Raw genomic sequence first — 25,085 nt, 5'->3', positions numbered from 1 at the left:
AAAAATATGCTATTTTTATTTGACGAATACAAATAAAAAAAAATCTATTTTTATGATATAGAATGAGTACTAAAAAGTCAACATCATTTCATTAATGTAATTATTTCCAAAATTCAAATTCAGTCCCATATCACGTCTCATCTCATCAGCATGATTGATCCTTGTTGGATCTCCCGATGAGACAAATTATTGTATCACTTGGCATTAATGGTACAGGTATAAACCACCAATGATTTAGTGAATCTTAACATCGAAGCTATCGTGTCGAGACCATCTCACTCAAACATGGGCGGTTCCCGCGGGGGGGCATTAAGCCCTCAATGAAATAACTTTTTCTAATTTTTTTTTTTTAATTTGTCAAATTTAGTTTAAAATCTAATGCAAAAACTCCTGCAATTATTTAAATTACTCAAAAATATACCTCAATTTTCTTTTTAGAAATCTCATCCCCTTGCACTCAAACCTTTGAAGGACTGCCGATTAAATAGTGAGAAACTCTCAGATGTCTCAAGAACTCGGGCTCCTTTGGGTTGTCAAAGCTCGGAACTCTAATGAGTTTAGACTAGAGCTGATATGCACAATAAAAAGTATTTCCTCATTTCCATAATAGTAGAATCATTTCATTTTTCGTCCATAAACAATTAATGAATGGTCAAACTAAAGCGTTTTAATTGATCAGCACAATATATGGGGTACTCATGGCATGTTATTTTGGCAACACATCCATGATTCATCCGAAAACCATAGAGGAAAGCACACATTTTTTATTTATTTAAGTTTAGAGGGATAAAAAGTTGGGAATCGTAGTTGTCGAATAATATTTGGACAAGTTTAACAGAATGAGACGTCAAATTGTCAATGAGTATAGTCCCAGCTGCAGCAGCCTCCACACTACATTCCATGCACCCAACCCAATTCCAACCTCTACTTATTTCTTCCCACCTTATTGTTTCACGACAACTTCAAATTCAATAAAGCCAAAAAAATAGATACGTACCAAATTCATTGTATTTATTAGAGTTGAACCTTAGAGACAAAAATCATCTTTTGTTCTTACCTCTTTACCTCTTCAAAAAGTTACTATTGATAATCTTGAACAATAGAATACAACAAAATAAATAGATACAAAACTGAAACCATTATATAAATTTCATGAATGGAACCTCCTAAACTTCTAGTATACATTATGGCATGTGAGTTGGATCGTTGGATGAAGATTGAAAATTTAATTTCTTATCATTCTCATAACTTTTGAAATTGAAAATTAAATTAATCATTTTTCATGTTTTTGTAAATATTGTCTCATTGTCAAACTTTGGATGAAATAAGTGATGACGCGAAAATTGAATTTTCTACTAGAATAATACATTCGGTGAACATAACGACATCATCAATGATACTTACAACAACATAGTTGCATAAATGCACAGGGATCGATTCTCACTACTGTTGTTGGTTGCAATAGACACTGAGAGGTGGACTTCTGGTAGGACAGTGAGTTATTCTGATTGAACACCCCTCACAATGCTGCAAAAGTGATATCAATAAATATAAACAATCAAATGAAAATTGTGGCAAAGCTAGAAAACGTCAGTCACTTAAGGCTGCCATTGAAGATAAGTCAATCTTCAAGTAACCTAGGAAATCCAATCATATGATATTTGAATGTCTTTTTTCCAACTTTCATATATATTTCCCCTGTCACCTCAAATATTTAGTATCCTTCCAAGAAACAACCCTTACTTACAAGCCTTATACGTATAAATATGCTATCTCTAACTCTGCTCAAACACACAACAGAAAACACAATGGATCACAAGAAGAAGAAGCGCAACCTATCACTCAAAGTAGTCTACATCTCTAGCCCCATGAAAGTCACGACCAGCGCCGCCAGGTTCCGGGCGCTGGTGCAGCAGCTCACCGGGAAAAACTCCGACATCGGCCCCTACATGGATTCTGACGGCAGCGCCCTCGTCGACTACCGCGACCATGACGGCACGCTGCTCCCGGACCGGCCTCTGCCCTCTCTCTCTAATTCCGACACGTCGGATTCCCTGCAGGAGGCTGTCGATGATGTCTTCGCTTCCCAATTCTCCGGGATTTTCTCGCCGGAGATGGGCGACATGTTAGGGACCTATCATGACTTGATCATCTGAAACTTTTCGCTGTTTTTTTTTTCCTGGGATTAGAAAATTTTGAGTTCGCTTTGACTAGTGATTATGTAGCTAATGTTAGATGCTTGTAATTAATTAAGGTGTGTTCAACTTCAATCAACTATACTTCAAATCGTAAATTAATTTGTTTTCCCAACATTTATGTCCGATCTTACAAAATTGACGATCAAAAATCTCTAAGAGTATGGAATTCAGATCGAAATCCGAGTCATTAAAAATTAAAATGACTAATCATTCTCGCTAACCTCTTTACCACAAGACATAAAATCAAGCAACGGTTTTAACTATTCCAGGTTTATTATTTCTATATACTTGTGATATCCACAGATAAGACCATTTTGTATGGGCGGAGATAATATATAATACCTCGTTCACTTTACTTTAATAACTATAACTATCTTTCTTTAACTCACAATTATCTCACTTTTATAAACTCAACCGTTTAAATATATTTCTCTTAATAACTTATTAGTTATATATATTGAGCATAGGAAAATGATAAAATTATAAGTGATAATAGTAATTTAAACATGAAATTGATCAAATTCTAATTAGTAAAATCGCGTTTGAAAATAAAAATACTAAATTATGACCATTTATTTTTTCTCAATTTTCTCATCCATATACGAAACGATATTTTTTGATAGTGCTCAAAAAGACGTTATTTTATTCAAGTATAATTCTTTTCTCTATTTTTTCCTACCTTTTTTCTTTTTATTTTATTGAAATTACATTGTTTTAAAATAATCAAAATACATTATTTTGTATACGGATAAGATAATTAAGAATTTTTTTTTAAAATATCATAAATTTTCAAACACCGAACAAATTTAAATCCAATTTTATAATTGAAATAAGTAGTATCCCAAATTCCGAATAGTGGTTTTCAATAGCATGACGACATCGCATGTTGTTCATCAATATTCTTGATTCCTCTAGCTACAAGATAGCAAGAGAATGCCAAAATGATCCAAGAACAAATGGACCCGCATGAAATAAAAGTCTTCATGTCAAATTTGTCTCATTTACCACTTTATAACTTTATTGAACTTCTCGAATTCAACTATATATATCTTGTGTGAATGTAGCTCATTGAATTCAAAGTTAGATTTGGTTCTTCAAAATCAATGGAAGCTTCCCACCTTAAATTAATGCAAATTAAAGCGTCACAAAAGTTTAAATTTCTTTAGGGCTGCTTTTTAATATTTTTAGCAACGCCTAACTTTGGAATCTTCGTAAAAGCTAAAAAAAAGAATAGAAAAAATAAATATAGTACTCCCTCCGTTCCATAATAATGGAGGGAAAACTTTTCGGCACGGAGATTAAGAAAAATTGTGTTAGGTGAGTTAAGTAAAGAGAGAATAAAGTGAAAAATGAAAAAGGTAGAGAGGTGAAGATAGAAAAAAGTAAGAGAGAGTAAAGTAGGTGTGGAAAAATGTGTTGATTTTTACTAAAAAAGGAAATGACTCTATTACTATGGAACAGACGGAAATAAAAAAACGCCCCTATTACTATGGAACGGAGGGAGTATAAATTTGGAATGTGATGTATATCAAGTCAGCAATCAAATTCGTTTGTCATCTTACAAAGTTACAATTATGTTTAAACTTGGTTTGGGAGTTTAATAAAATCATAGTATTTATATTTGTTGAAATCTAGTTTGGTCAATGCAGTTTGATCGGGTTGCATAAGTGCTAAAAGATTTAATTTTGTAAGCTTAAATATTATACTCCTTCCGTCCACAAAAAATAGGACACATTGGTAATGAGGTTTTAATGTGAAATTGATAAAGTAAGAGAGATGAGAAAAAAGTAAAAGAGAAGTAGTGTTAGTGGAATGTGGGGTCCATATTATTAGTAAGAGAGAATTTGTTAAAAAATTTCCTTTTTTAAATGTGCTCTATTTTTCATGGACAACAAAAAATGACAAATGTGCTCTATTTTTTGTGGACGGAGGGAGTAGAATCTATCTATATATTGAATAGATGGTCATGGAATATTCATTTTCTCTAAATCAATTTATGATAAGCAAGAAGAAATAGTGAATTACAATAATAAAGGTCAAAGTATATTTAGAAAATTTATAAAAAAAATATATAGTAAAGATATTTATAAAAATATGAGTATATGATAAGTTTATTAAAAATATATACCTTCAGGTATTCAGGGTATTTTCGTCCGGAAAGATTTAGAAATACTTCACGGGCCTAATATGATGGTTTGATAAAGTTCATATGGACCATAAAAGATGTTCCCTCTTTATAAAAATGAGCCCCTCATTCCACTATCTTTTCTCACTCATTTTTCTTTACATATCTTAAAACTCGTCCCAAACTCAAATGAGACTACTAATGGCGGACGGAGAGAATAATGATTATATATTATGTTAAAATATAGTAAATATAGTTAATAATAATGAGATGATTTTATGGATTTTATATAATACATAAAATATGTATAATATTTAATATCAATTTCAAGAAATTAAAATACAGATTCAAATTAAGAATTACAATCTTATTTTTATACAATTGAAATGAGATTATGTTGATAATAAATCGTCAACTATAAAACTAAGAAAATAAAATTTAGTAGACATAATTATATAGTCTTTTATAGTACTTAATTAATTATAAAAATAACGAAGATAAAACTTGACCATGATATAATGACATACGTAATTAATTACAAACATAGTCAATATAAAATATTTGACTAAAAGAAAACCAAATTTTGATGCATACGAATAGGGGTCGGCGCGGTACGGTATACCGCACCGAGAATGTCATACCATATACCGTACCACAAATTGCGGTATGAGAAAATATCATACATATACCTTATCGAATTTTTCGGTATACCGCAATGCGGTATACCGAAAATTTGGTATGATAATTTCCGATACCGTTATCATACCGTTTATGCAGTATATCATACCGTATTTCGGTATACCGCACTTTTACGGTATACCGAAATGATGTATGACATACCGAGTACGGTATACCAAAATAAGGTATGATATACCATTATACATGTGTTTCATACCAAAAAATTCCTATTTTATAACCAAATATATAAAATAAAATATCACCTATTTAACTAATGTCCAAAACATTAAAACTACACCACAATCAAATCTTATTCAAAAAATTCAAATCATCAAAACTTCAACAATCAAATTACTAGTGGACTGGATTTCTATCTCTGCGTGTAGACCTGCCTAAGGTTTACCGAACCGCAGGTTAAAACCGAAACCGTAACTGCCGATTACGGTTTCGAACCGAAACCGTGACAATTTACCGAATCGAAACCGTCGATTTTTGAACCGTGGTTCGATTCAGGTTCAAAAATCTTCGAACCGAAACCGTGCCGGAACTGCCGGTTCTGGGTGGTTCCAAACCGGAACCGCGAAAAACCACCAGAAAATCGTGAAACCCAGCCAGAACCACAAAAAATCGGCAGTTCGGAACCGTGAAAAACCATAAAAAAACCGCCAAAACCGAAACCGGCGGTTCCGGAACTATGGGCACCTATATCTGCGTGAGTGTGTTTGGGGTTGGGGGCAAAGGAACTAAAATGTGAAAGTAGAGTTAGAGATTTTAACTTTTCAACAATTTATATATATATAATATATAAAAATAATATATATACCAAAATTTTGGCAAATACTATATATGCGGTATACCGCGATATACGAAAATCTATACATTTACCGTACTGAAATATATCGGTAAGGTATCGTACCATACCGCAAATTCGGTATTTTCGGTATATTTTCGGTACGGTAAGTGCAGTATTTCGATATATTTAGCCAACCCTGCATACGACATGAACATACATAAGAAATATTCAATTAATTATACATTGTCAATAACACATTTACTTGATTAAACGAACACCAAATTTTGATGCATACAATTCTACAAAATTATGTTGTGAAGTTATAAAATATGAATACAAGACATGTAGTCAAGTTATAAGAGAAATTATGTGCTGAAGTTATAAAATACTATGAATAAATAAAAAAGCTTGTGTTATTGTGTATACTGCATATATATTGTATACATATATGATTGTATACGGGGTACGTGTTATAGTAGTATATGTGAAATTGTGAATTATAGAAATTTCCATAAATCATCACATTTTTCCTTTATAATCCATTTGGATATGTATGCTCGAGCTCTAAGTGGGGCCTAATATATTTCTATTTGGTAAAGAAATATTGGTGGAACACACCAAATAACATTGCTAACGTGGTATAGGGTTTAGGGTTTAACTTAGAATTTTTTCTCCATTGACACTGTTAAATTTTTATTGACCAATACAAATCATACAGTAAGTTAAAATTAATATCTCTATTTATTTTGAAAATCATAAACGACATCGGTATTATACAAATTTTCATCTTTACTAAAAGTTCATGATTCTTTTTTTAAACAGATGATGATGGTTCCTGGATTAATAGAAATGGGTGAATCGTAATTGACATAGATGACATTCAAGCTATCAATATAAAATAAATCACGACATGAGTACAATAAATAATAATTGGAGCAAAAAATAGATTTACTAAGCAAAAAGAATACGTAGGGAAAAAAAATCAAAAATGGATAACTCAGCAAAATATTGAAAAGGCAAAGGCAGTAAACTCTCCATCTCAACTCCCTCACATTATGCTGCAACCGTTGGGATTTTCATCACTGAAATATCCGCCGTGGTGATAGCCATTCTGCGGCGGGGCATAGTGGTAATCCAGTTGAGGACGCCCGAACGGCCGGGGCGGACCATGGTAGCTTTCCATCGGAGGCCGTCCGAGTTGGGCCGGGCCATGGTGATACTGCATGCTTGATGATGGGCCATAGCGGGGAGAATTCGGCGGCCCAAACTGATGATGATGAGGAGGAGAATCATGGTAATACTCCAAGTTTGGTGGCGGTGGGCCATAGCTCTGATGAGGAGGAGGAGGAGGCATCGGGTTCTGACGATACTGACGGCGGCGGTTGAGATCTCCGACTGGATAGTGATGGTATTCAGAGCTGCCGTATTGCTGCGGATTTGGAGAATCGTCGAAATTCAGTTTCCAGGTTCTGTAGTTGGAGTATTCCACGCTTCTCAACCCTTCCATGCGCTGCAATTCCGCTATGTACGGCGAGAATTGGCCGTATGAAGGCGGAGGAGGACCTCCTCCTCCCCCTCCCTGTGGCGGATTTTGAACCGCCACCGGCTTTGCAACCGGTGGCGGTTTTTCAACGGGTGGAGGAGCAGGCAACGCATTTTTCTTGGAAGACTTTGGACGTAGCGCACAGAAATCCATGGGTGTTTGTTTTATTATTTTTTTTTTGATATTTTTGAATTGTTTGTGAGGGTTTTTATATCTCAAGTTTGGGACTGAATTAGGAAATTACTATAGACAACTTTTGCCACCAAGAAATTAAATTCCTACGCGTGAAAGATTATGAGAAATAAGATCAATTTTGTACAAGGAAAAAATTGATTGTTATGGTATGACATTAGATTTACAGCTGCGAAATGCATCGTCTTATTTTTTTTGTAAAAGATTTTGTATTGTAATTTATTTTTGTTTTGGAATGATATTAGAATGCAGCTGCGAAATAAATCATCTTATTTTTGTAAAAGATCTTGTATTTATTATTGTTAAGGCAGCGAATTCATACCTTAATTTGAATTATCAAAACCCTAGACGTTCAACAAACAGTATTTAGCACGATTCTAACAAGAGATTAATGGGTTTTGTGACAAAATGATTTATACTAATAAAATATTATTTAATACTAATAGCTTTTATCAACCCCGTGACGACACACTGAATTTTATATTTTGAAATTATTTTATGAAATAAGTTAATAAACAATACTATTATTATACGAAATTTAAAGTCATAAATAAATTGATATATATGTCAAGAATTTATATTAGTATATATTTCATTTTTAATATACACATTAAATATATTCTTTATATATTTACTTGTTATAAATTTATTTTAACTTTTTGAATTTGAAAATGTCATTCCAATTACTATCATTTTATTGAACTTTATCGTATAGTATAGTGTAATTTTATTCAAATAAAATTAATTAATTAAGGTTTGTGTTAAAATGACAACACCTCTTAAAGTGACACCGTGACACCACATATACAACAATATTATAAACGCTACACAATAATATTCAATACGCTAGACAGCAATCTATAAATTGCTGTCTAGCGTGTTGGATATTGTTGTCCGAGAAAAATTGTTGTATAGTGTACAAAATATTGTTGGCCGTTTTTTTTTATCCTTGAACATTTTTTTTATTGCCACATGACAGCTGATTATTTGTCCACGTATACAAATGATTGGCTAGGAATGATAGTATGATGTTACTTTTAAGAGATGGTGGCACCCTAACACTCCTCTATTAATTAATTGATAACACAATTAACTACTTAAAGCCAATATCCTTGCAAGGATTACAAATCATTACTAATTAAAAATCGTTAAAATTATTTTTCATTCAGGAAAACATATACGTATTAAATACGTTTTCTGAAAAAATATGATAAATACACATAATTCTCATAAATAAATATAGTAGCATTAATTATTTTTAACCCTAGAATGTATTTTTATATTTCATTCGTCCCTAAAAAAATAGACAAAATTTTCATTTTGGGCCGTCCCCCAAAATTAGACAAAGTGAAAGTTTTGAACTACTGGACCACGATCCACTAATACTATTTCCACTACTTTTTCTCTCTCTTACTTTACTAATGGTGTCATATACTCCCTCTGTCCCATTAGAAATGAAACGTTTTCCTTTTTGGTCTGTCCCATTAAAAATGAAACGTTTCTAAAAACGGAAACAATACTCTCTCTACTTTTTCTCCTCTCTTACTTTACTCTCTCTTCATTAACTCACAAAACAACCCTACATAAAATCTTGTGCCGAAAAGCAAACGTTGCATATTTAATGGGACGGAGGGAATATAACTTATTCAATTTTTAGGGGGTGGAGGCAGACACTGGTGGATCTAGGGGGCAAGAGGGGGCGATCGCCCCCACTGTGCGACTAATTTCCTCTTATCCGGACGTAAAATTACCATGTCCCCCCTCTCTGTTTTCCCCGACGTCGCCCCGAAAATAAATTTTTTTTGCCATTTTCGCCCTAAACCAACCTACTAATATCTATTTCGCGCTCTCCGTTTATGAATCCTGGATCCGCCAGGAAGTATATTATTTGTATGCCTCCCTTCTCTTACCCTTCATCCTCGGTTCCCTGTTTTCTTCCACTCAGCTGTGTGCCTCTTCTTCTCCTTCCTCTTTCTTTCTTTCTTTTTTTTTTTTCATTTCTTCCACATGTATCATTTCTTTTGAGTCTAAATTAGTGAGTGCAATAGTATTTATTATAAATTAAATTAATAACAAATGTCTATTGTCTTGTAGAAAATGGAATAGGAGATTGTTGAGGCTTCGACCTTTCAATATAAGAATTGCAAAATTTAGAGGTCAGATAATCAATAAATAATTTTCAATCATAAGAATAGGGCTCCAATTTATATCAATTACTCGAAAAGATAATGCAATGATTTTTATTTGTAATAGCCACATTAATTGAATTTGCAATTAAAAATAGCATATTGTTTAAATAAAATGGCTATATATCTTTATCAAAACTCGCTTTTATATATTGATAAATCTAATGATTATGCAGCAGTCGTAAATAGTCACTCATCTAAAACAAGAGAGGAAAAATGAAAAAGCAAATCTAGCCTAATCTGTCTCTCTTCCATCATCTACTACCGCTGAAACAATAATAATACTACAAGCTATATTTTCAGAGTAAACAGAAGCCTAGCTTGACCTGCAACGGTACTCTTTTACATTTCATTATCGAGTATATCGCGCATCATTTGTATCGGGATGAGTCCTTCTGTCCTTATAGCATCTTTCTTTGGGTCAGGGCTGATGAAATACAACGTCGGCAACCCTCTAACCTGTAACACCAACACGTTAAATAGAACGGTAAGAGATCTTACAAGACGAAGACAAGATCGATAGCAAATGAAGCTATGTTATTGGTAGATGAATCCTTAGTTCATAGTTGTGTTGATAAGCTATGAAAAAGATGGAAAAGAACGTCACCTGCATATCACGAGAAAATTCATATTCATCATCCGTGTCGACCTTCACTATAATTGCATTGTTTTCGTACTCAACAGCGAGCTGTATCACAAGCAGAGCTCATAGTCAAGAAAGATCTAAAGATTTATTATGCATGTTGACAACAACAGAATTTCATCTCAAAAATATTCTCTGACTTGATGAGTGAAAACATAGCACGATTGACATTCACTGCAGAACTGCAGAAGAGTGCAACAGTAAAATGTGTAACTAAACTTCCACATTCATCCATATGGAAGCAGTGGCGAGACAGTCATGCTCGGAGCATACTGAGCTTTGGTAAAATGGGTCAACCAAAGTGGACATATTATTCCAATTAAACCTGCAAAGTATCATTTCTCCACTACCATGATGATACACCAAGAACCTATGCTGTGTTGCTACTCAAGTGTTACAAACTACATAAGGAAACCGGCAAATCAAATGCTAGTGTGAACTTATTTTGAAGGATTAGTTCTTAAGACGGGACATCAAATAATGTGACAGTGGATTGGAGTGTCGGTAACGCACCATCAAAACCATCTTAACGATAATTTCTGCCTATAATTTAGGTCAGAGGTGAGCAAACAACCATAGCTTCATTGTAAAGGAAATTCAAGGCTTAGTTAGCAAAACATGGACCCTAAGTCGAAACTCCGTAATGTGTTAAAATCTTCTGTTTTCAGGCTGTTCAGCCTTTATGCCAGCAACAATTATGCCCAAACTAATCTTACCTACAACAGTTATTCATCCCAGTTTTCAAATATGTAGATTTGTTGCTAAGGAAATGAGGCTTGGCATAATTGAAGGAAATCATAACATTCCAAATAATTACTCAAAAAAAAGAGCATCTTTAACAAATAACAAGTGACAGCACTTTACAAAGCATACCATTTCAAGTTCTTGTGCCATCAAGATACAAGGTCCACACCATGTAGCATAGAAATCAATAATCAGTGGCACATTCCTCTCTCCCTTCACCAACTCCTGGATTTCTTTTGCAGATAGTTTTTTCTGCAATCAATAAAACAATGATGATATAAAACAAGAAGCCAAAATCACAATCAACAAAGACTCACCAACTAACTAAGACAACATTATTTGCTTTTCTTCAATTTGTGGTTCAGATATAGTACCAAATTCTTAGGAGAAGTAATAACAGCTACCTAATAATACAATCTATACTGACAATTCACAAATTATTTCTAGCAGCCCAGTTTTTCTAATTCCAGAAAAATCAACAATCAAAAACAAAATATTGAAAAAAATCAAATCTTTCGCAACAAGAAGCACTAAATTGGAAGTGATAAAAGAGTAGATAAATACCACAAGATAATCGTCGCTGAGATACTTTCCTGCAGGGGGCTTGCAGATAAGCTTTCTTGAGAGCGTTTGAGTTGATAAGGTGGAAGCTCTGTTGTTGAAGGTGGAGGTGAAAAATAGAGTGTTTGGCTGCCGGGTTTTCAGCGAGCAAGGTGAGGAATTAGGAGGCTGAGGAGGAGGCGGAGCACCGAATGATATAATTGAAGTTTGCATTATAGCTTAATCGTGTGTCTGCCGGAGAGAAAGAGATAGTGCAGAGGTTTGGAAGATGGATAAATCAAAATATGTTTTCCACTTAACTGAATAGTAGAGTTGATAACAGTAAGATTTTGAGCCCATTACGCGGCCCGATAACGGGCTACGGGCCGTGGAGCGGGCTCTTCTTTGTCCTTTTTATAATAAATTAATAAAAATTGAAAAAAAAGAAAAAGGTACTCGTCGTGTACCTCATTTTCAGTCCCCAAAAGCCCTAATTAAGAAGGATTGAACAATCCTTTACAGCACCGGCGAAACAACTTAGCCTTCTGCCACAAACGTTGTCAGTTCCAATTTAGCCTCATCCTCCAGCGCCTTTACAGTGCCGGAGAAATCTGCCTCGGTTAATTCCTCTGTGCCGGTGAAACCAGATAAAAATTCTCCCATGTATGTAATTTTTTTTTTTTGCTTTTCAATTTTTGTTTTTGTTGGTAATTTCTCTCATATATGTAAATTCTTATCGCAATTGTGCTGAAAAATAATCTGTACGTTGCATCCGTTTTGTAGTATACAGTAAGTGAGTAAGTATGTGGAATTGAGAAATGAATTGTTGTTATATGATTGTTCTCGTCGTTTGCTTAGCTTGTCCAATAAGAACAAGAGAAAGGGAAGCTGACTATTGTTGTTTGCTTTCCTTGTTCAGTCTCTATTTTAGTATTCTTTTAGTTACAGTGCAATTGCATTTTTTATCTCGCTATTGATGATGAAACTGCAAAATTTCACACCTACAAAAACCAAAATGTCTATATCTTTTAAGCCATAGCCACTGCACTTAAGCATATTTCTGGCTCAAACACTTTGTCAATTTATGCGCAAAAACAGAGAATGCTGTTGTTAATTACATATCGTGTTTGTTGCATTATTCCGGTCGCTGTTAAATGCTTTCAGAGGTCTCCATCTGCACACGTAAGAAGTTATGTGTGTATGTGCTTGTCTGTAGGGTGGGACTGAAGACATTTCTCAGGTTCCACCTTCAGTTTTTCATGATAAATCTGCAGTTAGCTTCACATATTCATGCTAGACCGTTTCCGGGTGTAAATTTGAGTCACAATTTGTTTAGTGGCAACCAATATGAATCCATTCTGGGGAATCTTATGGTTGTATTTGTTAGAGTTTCCTCCTTAAATGTTCCTTTACTTTGCTCTTATCACTCTCTTTTCCTTGATTCATCTGCAGTTTAGCTTCACGGATTCATGACGACCATTTCTGGGTCAATTCTGAATTTCTCAGGTTCTACCTTCAATTTTCTTGTTGTGGAAACGTGCAAAATTGTATTTTTGGTGTATCCTTGATCTTTTCCACAATATCAGCTCATTAAAATTGAATAATGTGTAATACCTAGGTATTAAAAGGCTGGAAAATGGTGCTGGGTATCCTAAGATGCTACTCCACCGTCACAAATGCAATACAACCAGGATTAGTAAATTTCACCATGGGACTGCATCAGCAGGGGGGAGGGTGAGCTGCGGATATCATTCCTTAGTTTCAAGATTACTTTTAACTGTGTTTTTGTGTAATAGTCTGTCATTGATTCAAGTTCAGTTTCAAAACCTTCAGAAGCTGTGGTTTCATGGTTGTGCTGCCCCAGTACCAACTATATGTGCAGGAAGAAACTACGAGCTGGACCACAATGATGACTATCATAAAGAGCCTTTCTTGTTAGACATGGTTAAAACAGTCACCTGGTAATGTAATCACAAGAAGGGAAGTGGAAATCGAACCAAGTAGTACGGCTAAAGCAATTAACTAGGAGAACTTTTGAACATACATGGGATTACTTAAGCTTTTCTTGTTTGTATGAAGTGTACATTGCTGTATGCTAACTTTATTATTTTCTGTTTTTTAGGGCAACTCAGAGCTTGTTTCAGTTTTTAGCTGAGCAGCCAAGCCAGCTTAGATATATTGAATGGCCAAGCTTCCAGAGCACGGTTAGTGTCTCTTTGATGGCACACAATCCTTTTCAGTGATTTTAAATATATGTTTGCCATAGCCAGTTTCTTCTCTTTTCCTGTTAACTCTATGTTAAATGTGTATCAAAGGAATAAGGACTTGTCTGATCTATAGCATGAAACAGGTGGTAGACGTGCTAACATTTCTGACTATGTGATAAATATCATAGTTCCAATCATATTTGAGCAACAAAAAGTGATTCATAAGGTCTCTAATACATCTGTAGTTTAGATGGAGTTTGCCATACCATTTCTTTGATAGACATTTAAAGCCCTTCCAATATACATTATCTGAAATCAAATATCTGGATCTGGTAATTTCACATTGCATGTACCAAATGCATTCCATCTGAAGCCATATAATAAGAAATCTTCAACTTTACCTATCAAACACCTACTTTTAGTGCACTAATGAATCATATGATTCTACATAGGGGACATGCTGAAAGTACAATTTCTATTGAATTGTTTTTTGTTGGGTTGGTCTTGTTTAAAGTTTGTGAAGTGAGGCTCATGGCTTGGCTTGCTGCTTCATTGAACTTCTACTATAGCAAGTTAGTTTCCGATGAAATATATCTGAGTTGAATATGAAGTTAGTTTTCTCCCTTGATATCTCATTAAATGTTATAGTTTTGCAAATTTATGTGTGTTGGCAGCTTAGAACTCAAGTAGCCTTAATTAATAAGAGAGATATTTGTATTCTCTGCAGGTGAAGACAGCAATGCTGACTCTTGTTCTTGTTGCTTTGCTCATCGTTGCCCTGTCCACAGTTGATTCTGCCTTGTCTTATCTACTAGCTTTATTTTTGAGGAGAAAGGCGTGGTGATGGAAATGACTTGCAAGAGATTCGTTGGGCGTGGATGTACAAGATGATCCACCTGAGCATTAGCAAAATATCCCATGGATTTGGAGCCGTGGGAGTATAAAAAGGTCTAAAGTCTCGATGGATTCTGACATGGAGAAAAGAACAGAACCCAAACGCGTGATTCCTTATGCTGAGGTAGAAAACTTGACCTTTGATGCTATCAAAACTTGTGTGTAAATTGGAATGCCAACTTTCTCAATATTAGCTGCATCTTCAGCCTCTGCAGCTGGTGCTAAATAGATTGTTAGGTTACGAGTCTCAGTCCTCTTTATTTAATGTTTGTCTATGCAAGTGCATTTGATTTTTTATACTATTATATGCCTAGACTCAGTTCATTATTGTTTCAAAAGTATTACGATGAATTGTCTACAAAAAAGATGGGCTAACTGAAGCATCATTTGCTGATATGGTTTTGTGCATATAATATCTTAATGACCATATCTTAAATCCTCTTAGGGATACACTTGTACAAAATATTGCTAGAAATGTATCGTCTTCTTGTCTTGATGGTGACCTAACTATTATTAGGGCATTCCCAATCGATGTCTTTGTCCCACCTCCAATTTGTCATTTCAATTCGTCGTGTCATCATTTCTCTATTTTTCTGCCTCATAACCTAACACTAATAATATTAACGTCTGATCATACCGTATGAATTAATTTGTATTATGAACTGTTTTTCATTTTAATAATTATAAAATTGAAATTCATAACAATATAATTAATCAAATTACTTCTATACAAATTACAAATTCCTAAAAAATTACTACATCATTAATATTCAAAAAAATCAAAATCTTAAAAATTGAACAATGAAAAGTGATCTAGTGCTAGCATATTTCCATCTCTCGGATCCAATTTTGAAGAGAATTTTAAAGTGGAAGATAGGATTTTGAATTTATAATTAATACTAGCAGTAAAAAATAGGGATGGGCACGAGCTGTGCAATGGGTGCCTGCGCTGGGATGCAGACCTGTCCCATACCTCGTGCCACCCTCACCAGCAGTGCATGGCTCAGTCGACCGGAACTCTCCGAGCAGAGCCTTGCTCAAACCCTCCATTGCAAATGCTCTTATGAGCTGGGGTCGAGACAGTAATCACAATGGATAATCATACAATCAAAATGACTAATTGGGAAGATAATCGGTCAAATCTATAGTCATATAGGATCATCACACGATACTATTAAACTGTAAAATTGTGCGCAGAAAAAGATCATGTCTTCCAAATTTCAACTCACAAGAAGAAGTCCATCTAAAATAACAAGAATGTACAAACAACAAAATCCGAATTGAATTCAGAAGATATGAACAAGTATCTAGAAAACAAGATAATTAGAGGAAAAGGGTCAATAAGAAGCATCAAGAATCTTCAACAAGGCGCTTGCCTTGGCCTTCCCCTTGTCGCTCCCGGTCTGCACAATATCCCCAATCCCCTCAAGCACCCTGGGCTCCAGCTTCCCCCTCACGTCCCTCGCCACCTCCTCCCCTCCACAGTGCACCAGATTGAGCAGCGCCGCCACCGCATTCTCCTTGGTCCGGGCGCTCGACCCCGTCGCATTGTCCAGCAGATCCATCAGCATCTCAATCCCCAACACCTTCCGAAACACCTCCCAGCTCTCCTCACACCCCGCCACCTGCGCGATCACCGCCGTGGCGTCCTCCACCAGCCCCACCCTCCCGTCCTTGACCACGAGCGAGAACAGCGCCTGCACCGCCCCGAGCTCCACCATCTGCGCCCGGTTGAGCGGGTACAGCGCCACCCCGAACAGCGCCCGCAGCGCGTCCTTGATCGACCGCGCCGCCGAGCCCTGCCCGCGCACGATCTCCACCAGCCCGAATATGATGTCGCGCTTGTGCCCGATGATCGGCCGGAACGACTCCACGCTCAGCAAACTGAAGATCGCCGCGGCCGAGCACTGCGCCACGGAGGGGGTCGCCGGGTGCCGGAGCGCGTGGGAGAGCGCGTCGAGGACGCCGCGCGACGAGATGAGGTGGTCCTTGGAGGAGATGGAGAGGTTGAGCAGCGCCGCGGCGGCGTTCTCCTGGAGGATCGGGGACGGGGAGTAGAGCGACTCGGCGATCAGGGGGACGGCGTCGGCGTCGGCGATCAGGGGGCGGGTCTCGGGGTCGTTCTTCGACAGGAGCCGGAGCTCGCAGATGGCCTCCGTGCGGGTCTGCTCCGACACGGAGGTGAGCTTCCCCACTAGGGTTTTCACGGCTCTGCGCTTCACGGCGTCCATCTTTACAGATTCATGTGATTTGGGGGAAATTCAAATTTTATTTCTCAATTGTTTGGTTTCGTTGGGGCGGTGGGTGTATATAAGCTGACTTTTTTGCACGCTTGAATCCATCTTCACAACTTGCGCTCTTTTTATTCACTTTTCTTTTTCCATTCAACCTTCAAATATTTCCATTTTTAAAATCTATAAAACCGTACAGATAACAAGATTGAGATTCGAGAATTTTATCTATTATAGGACAAATATTCTGTGTATTTACCATCTTTATTGGGGATAATTGTGTCATTAAATACTCAACTTTGACCAAAATTGACTTTTCTAGTACGTACTATTTTATTCAGCTAAATAATTCAAAAATTTTCAAGAAAAATTTAAATCTTCGTGGCACGACAAAGTTGAGTTTGAGAAGATTAAGAATTGGCAACTTTTAACTCGGTCGATCAACGGCTTAGGAGAGAATTGCATCGAGTGTAACACAAATGTTGGAAATTGTCAAATTGCTACGACTCTTCTAGTAAATTTATTGTTATCTTCTTGTGTTCATACTCCATAAGATTGAACTCATAAATAACGTAAAGAAGTTAATGTGAAAAAAAATACATGGATAGAAAATGGTTAAAGATCATCCAGTAGTAGCGTGGAATAGATATGTCACGCTTAGGTATGTATTATGATATGGTCATTAAACAAAGACGCAATATCGTCTATTTCAACAATTTAATAATAGCTACAGAAAATTACATGGCCACGAGCCCACAACTAGTCCTAAATTACTGATATTGATACATTAGTCGTAGTTGGTAGAGTTTGGCCAATAAAATCGATGGCCTTTAATTTGGTTGAATTTGTAGGTAATAATCAAGTAATTGATCCGATCAAACTCTAATTAATCTGCATATTAATCGCATCGCAATCACACAGATAAATTCTTCCAATGCAAGTAGTACTAAATCACAATCGTATTGTAAACGTGCGAATACATATTTTCCTATTATTATAATCATTGATTACGAGTGTTTTTGTTTGTGTCAACACAGATATAACTTGAAGATGAAGATGAAGATGCGATTATTGGATGGATGATGATCCTCTAGCAAAAAGCTTAGCGATTTGCAGCTGAGTATTTGCGATGATTTCAGTCCGTTTAAGATCCAATTCCCCTCTCTTTGCCTCTGCTTCTGCTCTAATTCTCTCTATCTCTCTCATCGTCTCCATCCGCGACTGCTCCCACCGCACCACCATCTCCGCCAACCACCGCACGCTCTCCCAGCACCCCTCCCTCCCTCGCTTCCTCTTCACCTTCCCCTTCTCCTTCTCCACATCAATTGCTGGTGTGCTGCTGTCGCTCTCATCAATCGCCTTCTCTTCATTGTTGTTGGCGCCCTCTCCTTCCTCCTCCTGCATCAATCCTTTTAATCAATCAACCAATTTCAACTCTGATTAAACCCTAACAAGAGCTAATCGGCACAATTTACCTTACCCACCGCACCACCGCCGTTGGAATTAGGTGAATTTACTCCAATCTCCTCCACCGCAACAGGGGGAGGGTTAGGGGCGGAAACTCCATTTCCGCGGAGGAGAAGATCGAGGCGAGGATAGAGCGGCCAGGAGGAGGCGGCGGCGGACTCCGATCGGTACCTCTTCTTCATGGATTCGATCTTGTTCTTGCACTGCGTCTGCGTCTTGGCGGATTTGGAGGCGGCGGCGCGCGCCGAGACGTGCTTGGCGATTTCCTCCCAGTCCTGGCCCTTGAGCTTGGCTCGATTGCGGAGCGTCCATTTGGCCTCGTACGCTTCGAGCAGGCACGACACCGCGCCTTCGCTCCACTCGTCCCTCTTCAGCCGATCCGCAGCAACATTTGTGTTAGGGTTTTGATTGGGTGAGAGGAGAGATGGTGGTGGGTTTTCTAATTGTTGGTGTTTATTATCATCTTTCTCCATCTCCCCTTTTCATAATTGGTTGAGGCTAAATTGGTTTAGTTATTTCTCTGCTAGCATCTACAATTTGAGGCTAAAAGCATTTTGTGGCTGAGTTAAGAGTGACAAAAGGACTTTATACAATTTGGAAAGAAAAAAATAAAGTAGGGTGAATGACTAGAGACTCATCTTATATTTGTGTTTTTATTAGGTCATTCATCTTCCTCGTTCTATTATTCCATCATGATGATTCAATTATTCGCATAACAAATTATGACTTTATATATAGATTAAATTTACAGTAATTGCATCATTAATATGCTAGTATGTGGGTGGCCAAGGAGGGCATGCCAATATGCCATGCTAAGAAGTTGATTTGAATTTGATTTTCATGTTTTAGGAATACAAAATGATTATTGATTATTAAGATTTTCATTTCTAATTTGATATTCGTAATGTTACAAGTAGTTCTCTGGCTTTATTCTGATTCGATTGAATTCTATCTTCTAATCATTCTAACGTGTTATTATAGCTCAATTGGACATAAGTCAATGCAACTAAAAAAAGGAACATAAGCTCATAGCTCAATTGGACCAATTTCTTTATAATACAAAGAACAACTCAAGAATCTAATTCCAAATAAATAAAATAAGGGACGCAAAGGGATGTCTCTCTACTTGTTAAGATGTAAACATTTGTATAAGATTAATATGCATATTCAATAATCTCAAATTGTAATTAAAGAAAATGGCACGACCAAGAAGTATTGGATTCCCTAGCAAACAGATGTCGAAAGAACATTAGGTGATGAAAATTCAAAAGAATAATTAGAGCATCTACAACACAATTTTCAATCACTTGATGACAAAATAAGGCCAAGAATCAATGTGATGGCACCCCGATGCATGTCATTTAGCGTGTCTCACGCCACTCGCATAAATAATGCAAGTGATGAGATGTGGTATTGTTGAAAGTGAAGAAGGGGATTGGGAGGGGAAGTTTAGGTAATCAAATGAAGTAATATGATCGTAAACCAACTTTAGCACCCACTCCCTCGAATTTTGATTGCGTTGAATTGTGGTGTTTTAGTGAGTTTTGGCAGTTAGCGTTGATATGAAGCCAAATAAGACATCCACCCATCCATCAACGGTGGTGGTGCCCAATTCACGTGGGGTTGTCACCACTTTTCATCTTACTGCCTTTTTCCAGCTGACCTTTCACCAATGTGAGAGATTACGGCCATTATTTACACCACCCTTATTTTCCCACTTCATATTCCTGTATTATAATAAAAGGCTGATTAATAATGGTTCTAGAATAAAGATAGGACTACGCATTTTGTATATGGCTGGTTTTCTTTAGTACTCCATGAAACGTCTAATTTATTACTTGTACTACAAATACAATAACTTTATTGCTTGTACCATAGCTTTAAAAATTCATTGTTTCATCCTAATTCATGATTTAATTAATTAAGTTAATGAAATAGAAGTAAGTTCATTTGGTTGTTTTTTATTTTTTTATTTGATTTTTATTATTTTATTTGAGTCAAATTTTATTTTGTTTGAGTCAAATTTTATCTCTTCTAAGAGATTTTATTTATTTGCAATCATTTTCATTTAAATTAGAAGTTAAGTTAAAATTCGATAGTATTATATTCCTTTGTATTACTCCTTCCGTCCCACTTTAGGAGAGTCTTAATTGAGTTTGACACGAATTTTAAGAAATGTAAAGAAAAGTTGGTGAAAAAAATAGTGGAATGTGTGTCCTACTTTTTTTATACTTCATTAGTTTTATAATAAAATATGATTGAAAAAAAGTTAATGGAATGTGAGATCTAATACCATTTATGGAATATTCCAACCGGGACTCATGAAGTGAGACATCCAAAAAAGTAGGACATGATTTAGAAACTTAAGTTTTTATATAGGTTGGCCTCATTTCTCTCATATGTTCAGCCAATCTTTTGAGAATCTCGAGAGCAATTTTCACATAGTAAAATTAGGGCCTATTAAGTTACCCATGGCCCTAGCAATTTATGGTTTTATATATCCATCAATCCATACACGTTTAGGTATAATAGCTATTTAGCGCTCTTGTTTGGTGATATCGAACATAATTGTGAAGCCAAATCCGAAAATAGAGATTTAGCAAACAATCGAAGAAGTTCAAAATCGCACACATAAAAGAAGCCAAAATGCAGATATGATAAATCCATATATAGTAGTACTAGTAATTTATAGAGTAAGAAGAGTCGAAGAGTCAAAATGGATCCTTAGTCCTTAGATCTTTTATTTGCTCACAACATCTTAATCCCTAGAGCCCTTCAAGCATATAAACCCGGAATAGTGTCGAAGCTTAAACACTTTTGAGGTCAGGGATGCCATCGAGATAGCTTAAACATTCCATCTGATCTACATAAAGTTCGAGATAGCGCAGATTAGGCATGGTTTTTCCAATTGCAACACCATGCTCTGAAAATTGTAGATGATAACACGAGCAGTATTGAAATATATAGATGCAAATGAGAATAAAGGGAAAATGAGCTGCATGAAGTGAAGTGAGCCGCATGATGAATAAGAAGGAAGACGTTGGAATGAGCTGGCAAGTTAGTTGGTAGTTATAGGTAGTTATAAGGGTTTTGATCGTATGTGATCACACCCATGCTCTCCATGCACCCGTGCACATGTGTGCTGCGTGTTGTATTTGGAGTATAAATAAGTAGTTTGCCTTCCTTTGTAATTCATTGTATTGAATATATGAATAAGAGATATTTTTCTCCAGTTTTATCTCAATATTGAGAGTTGTTTTTCTTCTATGTTCATCTTATATATTTCTTATGGTATCAGTGAACAACAATTGCTTTCGCTTTCACCTTTGATTTTTTGATCTCCTCTATTTTGATTCAATGATGGCTCCTCGCGGCAACGCTGGTAATGCTAACGACAACGGCGGCTACGTGAATTTGGAGGACAATTCAAGTCCGTACTACCTTCATCCAAGTGATAGCCCGAGCTTGCAGCTCGTATCTCAAGTTCTCACCGGTTCAAAATACATTGTATGGAGTAGATCGGTCACTACTGCATTATTGGCCAAAAACAAGTTGCCATTAGTCAATGGTAAGCTGCTCCGTCCAAATGAAGATCATCTTCTATATCCGGCGTGGATTAGATGCAATAGTATGGTTGTATCATGGCTTCACAACTCGATCTCACTGCAAATATGCTCCAGCGTGATGTATTTGGATAACGCTTATGAAATTTGGTCAGATCTGCACGTTCGCTTTGCTCAATCAGATTCGGCACGCTCATATCAACTTCGACAGAAAATCTTGAGTCCCTGTCAAGGTCTGGATGATGTTAGCACTTATTTCACGAATCTGAGAATTGTTTGGGATAAGTTCAAGCATTTTCAACCGATCTCTTGGTGCACTTGCTCTACTTGTCGATGCAGTAGCGCACGGAGGTGGCAAGCTTCACAGGAGGAAGATTGCACGATGCAATTCCTCATTGGCCTTAATCCTTCATTCTCTCAAGTCAGATCTAACATTCTGTCAATGATACCATTGTCATTAGGGGTGTGCATTCGGGTTTCGGTTCGGTTTTTCGCCCAAACCGAACCGAACCCGAAAAACTGAATTTATGCTAAAATTGAAATCGAACCGAACCGAAAAATCAAAAAATCGAAAACCGAACTTAAAAAACCGAACCAAACCGAAAAAACCAAAATTTCAAAACAAAACCGAAAACCCGAAAAAAAATAGTATATTTTAATATATATAATTTATTTTATTTTATATATACTAATAGAATATATATATATATATATATAACATAAAATTAATATAATATATATAATATTTATTATATAAAAATATATTAGAAGAATATATATTATATATATGATATAATATACTATTATATGTATGATATAATATACTAAATTAATAGGATAAAAATTATATAATAATATATTTAAAATATAATTCGGTTTTTCGGTTTTTCCGGTTTTTTTTCGCCCAAACCGAACCGAACCAAAAAACCGAAATTTTTGTATTTTTAAAACCGAATCAAACCGAAAAACCAAAAAAACCGAACCGAATTTCAAAATTTTGGTTTGGTTCGGTTCGGATATTCGGTTTTCGGTTATTTTGCTCACCCCTAATTGTCATCTCTATCCAAAGAAGAGAGGCAGAGAAACATGGATCATGGTTTTGGCTCTCCTTCTCACTCATCTAGTGAACAATCATTTGCTGAAAATGCTACTTCTTCATCTTTTGGCAGGGGGAGATTGTGTACACATTGTGGCAAAAAATAATCACACAATTGATAGATGCTATGTCCTACAGGGTTTTTCACCTAGTTTTGGCCGTGGAAGAGGGAAACCTCCTTACAAGGACTCTTTGCAGCCAAAATCTGTGAATTTCGTGGAAGATAATCTTGCTAATTATGGTGATAAAAGTTCCTCCAATGTTGCAGGAAATACTTCTTCAACAATATCAGCAAACTCTCTGAATTCAACCATGGAGCAATGCTAGCAGCTCATGGCACTCTCAGCTTGGCATATAATCTCCTTCTACACCCTCACCAGAAAACATCTCTGCCGCACTTATACATTCCTCTACCTCTGTCACACCCCAACCCCCCGACATATATATTTATAATAAACAAACACATATTAAAGTAAAGAAAACACATATAAATCATTTCACCATCCAAAATACTATAAATACAAAATCCATCATTTACTATGCTTAATTACAAATATTCTAAACCCGCACAGATAATTGGCGTCAAATATCATAAACAATTTCAGATCCATATGCATATGCCTCTATGTTCAGTTTATTATTCTGTGACAAATTAAGCCTGGTATCTGTCCAGGATTTCCAATATGCCAATATGATTTGACCCGACGGTCCCACTGTGATTTGACCCGTAGGTCCCAATATGATTGACCCGAAGGTCCCACTGTGATCAATGGCGGACGCAGGAATTGAAACTCGTGGGGTCGTCACAATACAAAATAATAATAAATATATAATATTTAAATAATTATTTTTAAATAAAATATTTACTTTAAATAGTTTATTTTCTAACTTAAATATTTGTTTTTAAAGTTTCTTTAAATATTTTAAAACTAATGTTATTGATGTTTATCAATAATTTTACAAAAAAAGTTAAATAAAAATATAATGAAATTATCATTAATAAAATGAACATTATAATTATAATTACTCTTCACTAATCAATAATTTATTTTAACTCATCACTTTTTAGAGTAGGCCAAATTATTTAGCCCATTTCGGTAAGAATTAGAACAATCTTCTTCTCCATCATTCTTTCCACAGCGGCGACTTCTCCCTCTTCCTCTCGATCTCTCTCATCTATTCTTTCGATTGTTATTCTCTCTCTCTTTTATTTCCCGCAAAGGATGACAAATTGCGGTGGAAATCATGTGTTTCATGGTTCAAAAATGTCGAATCTCGTCTGAATAATTTTCGTCTTTGGTAAATTTACCAAGGGATATAGTCATAGTTATCCTCCTATTCAACAACTTAGACCATTTCCGAGCACCCAGCCTCGTCCGCTTTGGGGCATTCCATTCATTTCTTTATTTGATTCCACTTTCAATCAATTACATCCATGTTCATTTCATTTCATTTCATTTCATATACTAAGAAGGACCTAAGAGCATCCATACACCACAACTCCTACCACGCCACAATTTTATAATACATCATCACTTTCCCCACTTTTTGCATCATGCCACAACTCTTGCAATAGGGCACCTCTCGTCATGTCCCTCCCCGCATATCTTACATTAATTTACAACTGTAACTGTTTTAATTGTATAATTGAACTACGGAAATATATAATGCTAAATTTATTTATTAATTAAAAAGAAAATTAAAACACCAAAATATTAAAAGATTAATTTTTTTTTAAAATTAAAAACTTATCTTCTAATTTATATTCATATAAAAAAATGGGTTAACCTGATATTCTCATTAAAAACATATTTTCCTAAATTTATGTAGTCCACATTACAGCTACATGAAATCTAATTTTAACATTATTACCGCCTGCACTCACTTCAACTTGAATTTCATACAATTATTTCTTCAATATTTCTTCTTCAAACAGAGAGTAGTTTCTTCCACAATACACATAAACCACTCCCCCACCCACTCCC

At 35.9% G+C, this 25,085-nt stretch overlaps 6 protein-coding genes across 7 annotated transcripts; 2 read left to right on the top strand and 4 right to left on the bottom strand.

The window, feature by feature from the left end:
* The first annotated feature begins 1,720 nt into the window (after positions 1-1,720).
* On the top strand, positions 1,721-2,293 carry LOC125217997. Its single transcript, XM_048119584.1, has one exon. The coding sequence runs from the start codon at positions 1,767-1,769 to the stop codon at positions 2,154-2,156; it is 390 nt and encodes a 129-aa protein (XP_047975541.1). The 5' UTR covers positions 1,721-1,766; the 3' UTR covers positions 2,157-2,293.
* Positions 2,294-6,842: 4,549 nt separating this feature from the next.
* LOC125220442 (extensin-like) lies at positions 6,843-7,490 on the bottom strand. The gene has a single exon (XM_048122610.1). The coding sequence runs from the start codon at positions 7,488-7,490 to the stop codon at positions 6,843-6,845; it is 648 nt and encodes a 215-aa protein (XP_047978567.1).
* Positions 7,491-9,843: 2,353 nt separating this feature from the next.
* On the bottom strand, positions 9,844-11,959 carry LOC125222710 (thioredoxin-like protein CITRX1, chloroplastic). The gene is made up of 4 exons (XM_048125474.1): positions 11,667-11,959; positions 11,232-11,354; positions 10,323-10,403; positions 9,844-10,174 (listed from the first exon to the last, which is right to left on the bottom strand). Exons 1-4 carry the CDS (start codon positions 11,874-11,876, stop codon positions 10,058-10,060), a joined length of 531 nt encoding a protein of 176 aa, XP_047981431.1. The 5' UTR covers positions 11,877-11,959; the 3' UTR covers positions 9,844-10,057.
* Positions 11,960-12,080: 121 nt separating this feature from the next.
* Positions 12,081-15,045, top strand: LOC125222711. 2 transcript variants are annotated; one of them, XM_048125476.1, is made up of 6 exons: positions 12,081-12,305; positions 13,095-13,148; positions 13,261-13,376; positions 13,476-13,603; positions 13,765-13,846; positions 14,577-15,045. In XM_048125476.1, the coding sequence occupies exons 2-6, from the start codon at positions 13,112-13,114 to the stop codon at positions 14,691-14,693; spliced, it is 480 nt and encodes a 159-aa protein (XP_047981433.1). In that variant the 5' UTR covers positions 12,081-12,305; positions 13,095-13,111; the 3' UTR covers positions 14,694-15,045. The 2 variants fall into 2 exon arrangements, with proteins under 2 accessions (XP_047981433.1, XP_047981432.1); XM_048125475.1 differs by having other exon boundaries at positions 12,082-12,305; positions 13,461-13,603.
* An 885-nt stretch (positions 15,046-15,930) lies between these two features.
* On the bottom strand, positions 15,931-17,119 carry LOC125218612 (U-box domain-containing protein 15). Its single transcript, XM_048120316.1, has one exon. It carries the CDS (start codon positions 16,972-16,974, stop codon positions 16,081-16,083), a length of 894 nt encoding a protein of 297 aa, XP_047976273.1. The 5' UTR covers positions 16,975-17,119; the 3' UTR covers positions 15,931-16,080.
* A 781-nt stretch (positions 17,120-17,900) lies between these two features.
* Positions 17,901-19,055, bottom strand: LOC125218001 (trihelix transcription factor ASIL1-like). Its single transcript, XM_048119592.1, has 2 exons — positions 18,450-19,055; positions 17,901-18,372 (listed from the first exon to the last, which is right to left on the bottom strand). The coding sequence occupies exons 1-2, from the start codon at positions 18,912-18,914 to the stop codon at positions 18,043-18,045; spliced, it is 795 nt and encodes a 264-aa protein (XP_047975549.1). The 5' UTR covers positions 18,915-19,055; the 3' UTR covers positions 17,901-18,042.
* Between the last annotated feature and the right edge of the window lie 6,030 nt (positions 19,056-25,085).

The sequence above is a fragment of the Salvia hispanica genome, chromosome 4 (genome assembly GCF_023119035.1).
Source record: "Salvia hispanica cultivar TCC Black 2014 chromosome 4, UniMelb_Shisp_WGS_1.0, whole genome shotgun sequence".
NCBI lineage: Eukaryota > Viridiplantae > Streptophyta > Magnoliopsida > Lamiales > Lamiaceae > Salvia > Salvia hispanica.
The sequence above is the reverse complement of the archived record's forward strand: the minus strand, read 5'-3'. Positions and strand labels throughout refer to the sequence as shown.

Bases quoted from the DNA above. Each gene is read 5' to 3' on its own strand.
- LOC125217997 (XM_048119584.1), top strand. From the start codon at position 1,767: ATGCTATCTCTAACTCTGCTCAAACACACAACAGAAAACACAATGGAT.
- LOC125220442 (XM_048122610.1), bottom strand. From the start codon at position 7,490: ATGGATTTCTGTGCGCTACGTCCAAAGTCTTCCAAGAAAAATGCGTTG.
- LOC125222710 (XM_048125474.1), bottom strand. From the start codon at position 11,876: ATGCAAACTTCAATTATATCATTCGGTGCTCCGCCTCCTCCTCAGCCT. The intron at 10,404-11,231 runs GTATGCTTTGTA...CTTGTGATACAG, and splicing joins TGGCACAAGAACTTGAAATG to CTCGCTGTTGAGTACGAAAA. The intron at 10,175-10,322 runs GTGACGTTCTTT...TTGGTGTTACAG, and splicing joins AATTTTCTCGTGATATGCAG to GTTAGAGGGTTGCCGACGTT.
- LOC125222711 (XM_048125475.1), top strand. From the start codon at position 13,112: ATGACGACCATTTCTGGGTCAATTCTGAATTTCTCAG. The intron at 13,149-13,260 runs GTTCTACCTTCA...TGTAATACCTAG, and splicing joins GTCAATTCTGAATTTCTCAG to GTATTAAAAGGCTGGAAAAT. The intron at 13,377-13,460 runs GTGAGCTGCGGA...ATTCAAGTTCAG, and splicing joins CTGCATCAGCAGGGGGGAGG to TTTCAAAACCTTCAGAAGCT.
- LOC125218612 (XM_048120316.1), bottom strand. From the start codon at position 16,974: ATGGACGCCGTGAAGCGCAGAGCCGTGAAAACCCTAGTGGGGAAGCTC.
- LOC125218001 (XM_048119592.1), bottom strand. From the start codon at position 18,914: ATGGAGAAAGATGATAATAAACACCAACAATTAGAAAACCCACCACCA. The intron at 18,373-18,449 runs GTAAATTGTGCC...GGATTGATGCAG, and splicing joins GCGGTGGTGCGGTGGGTAAG to GAGGAGGAAGGAGAGGGCGC.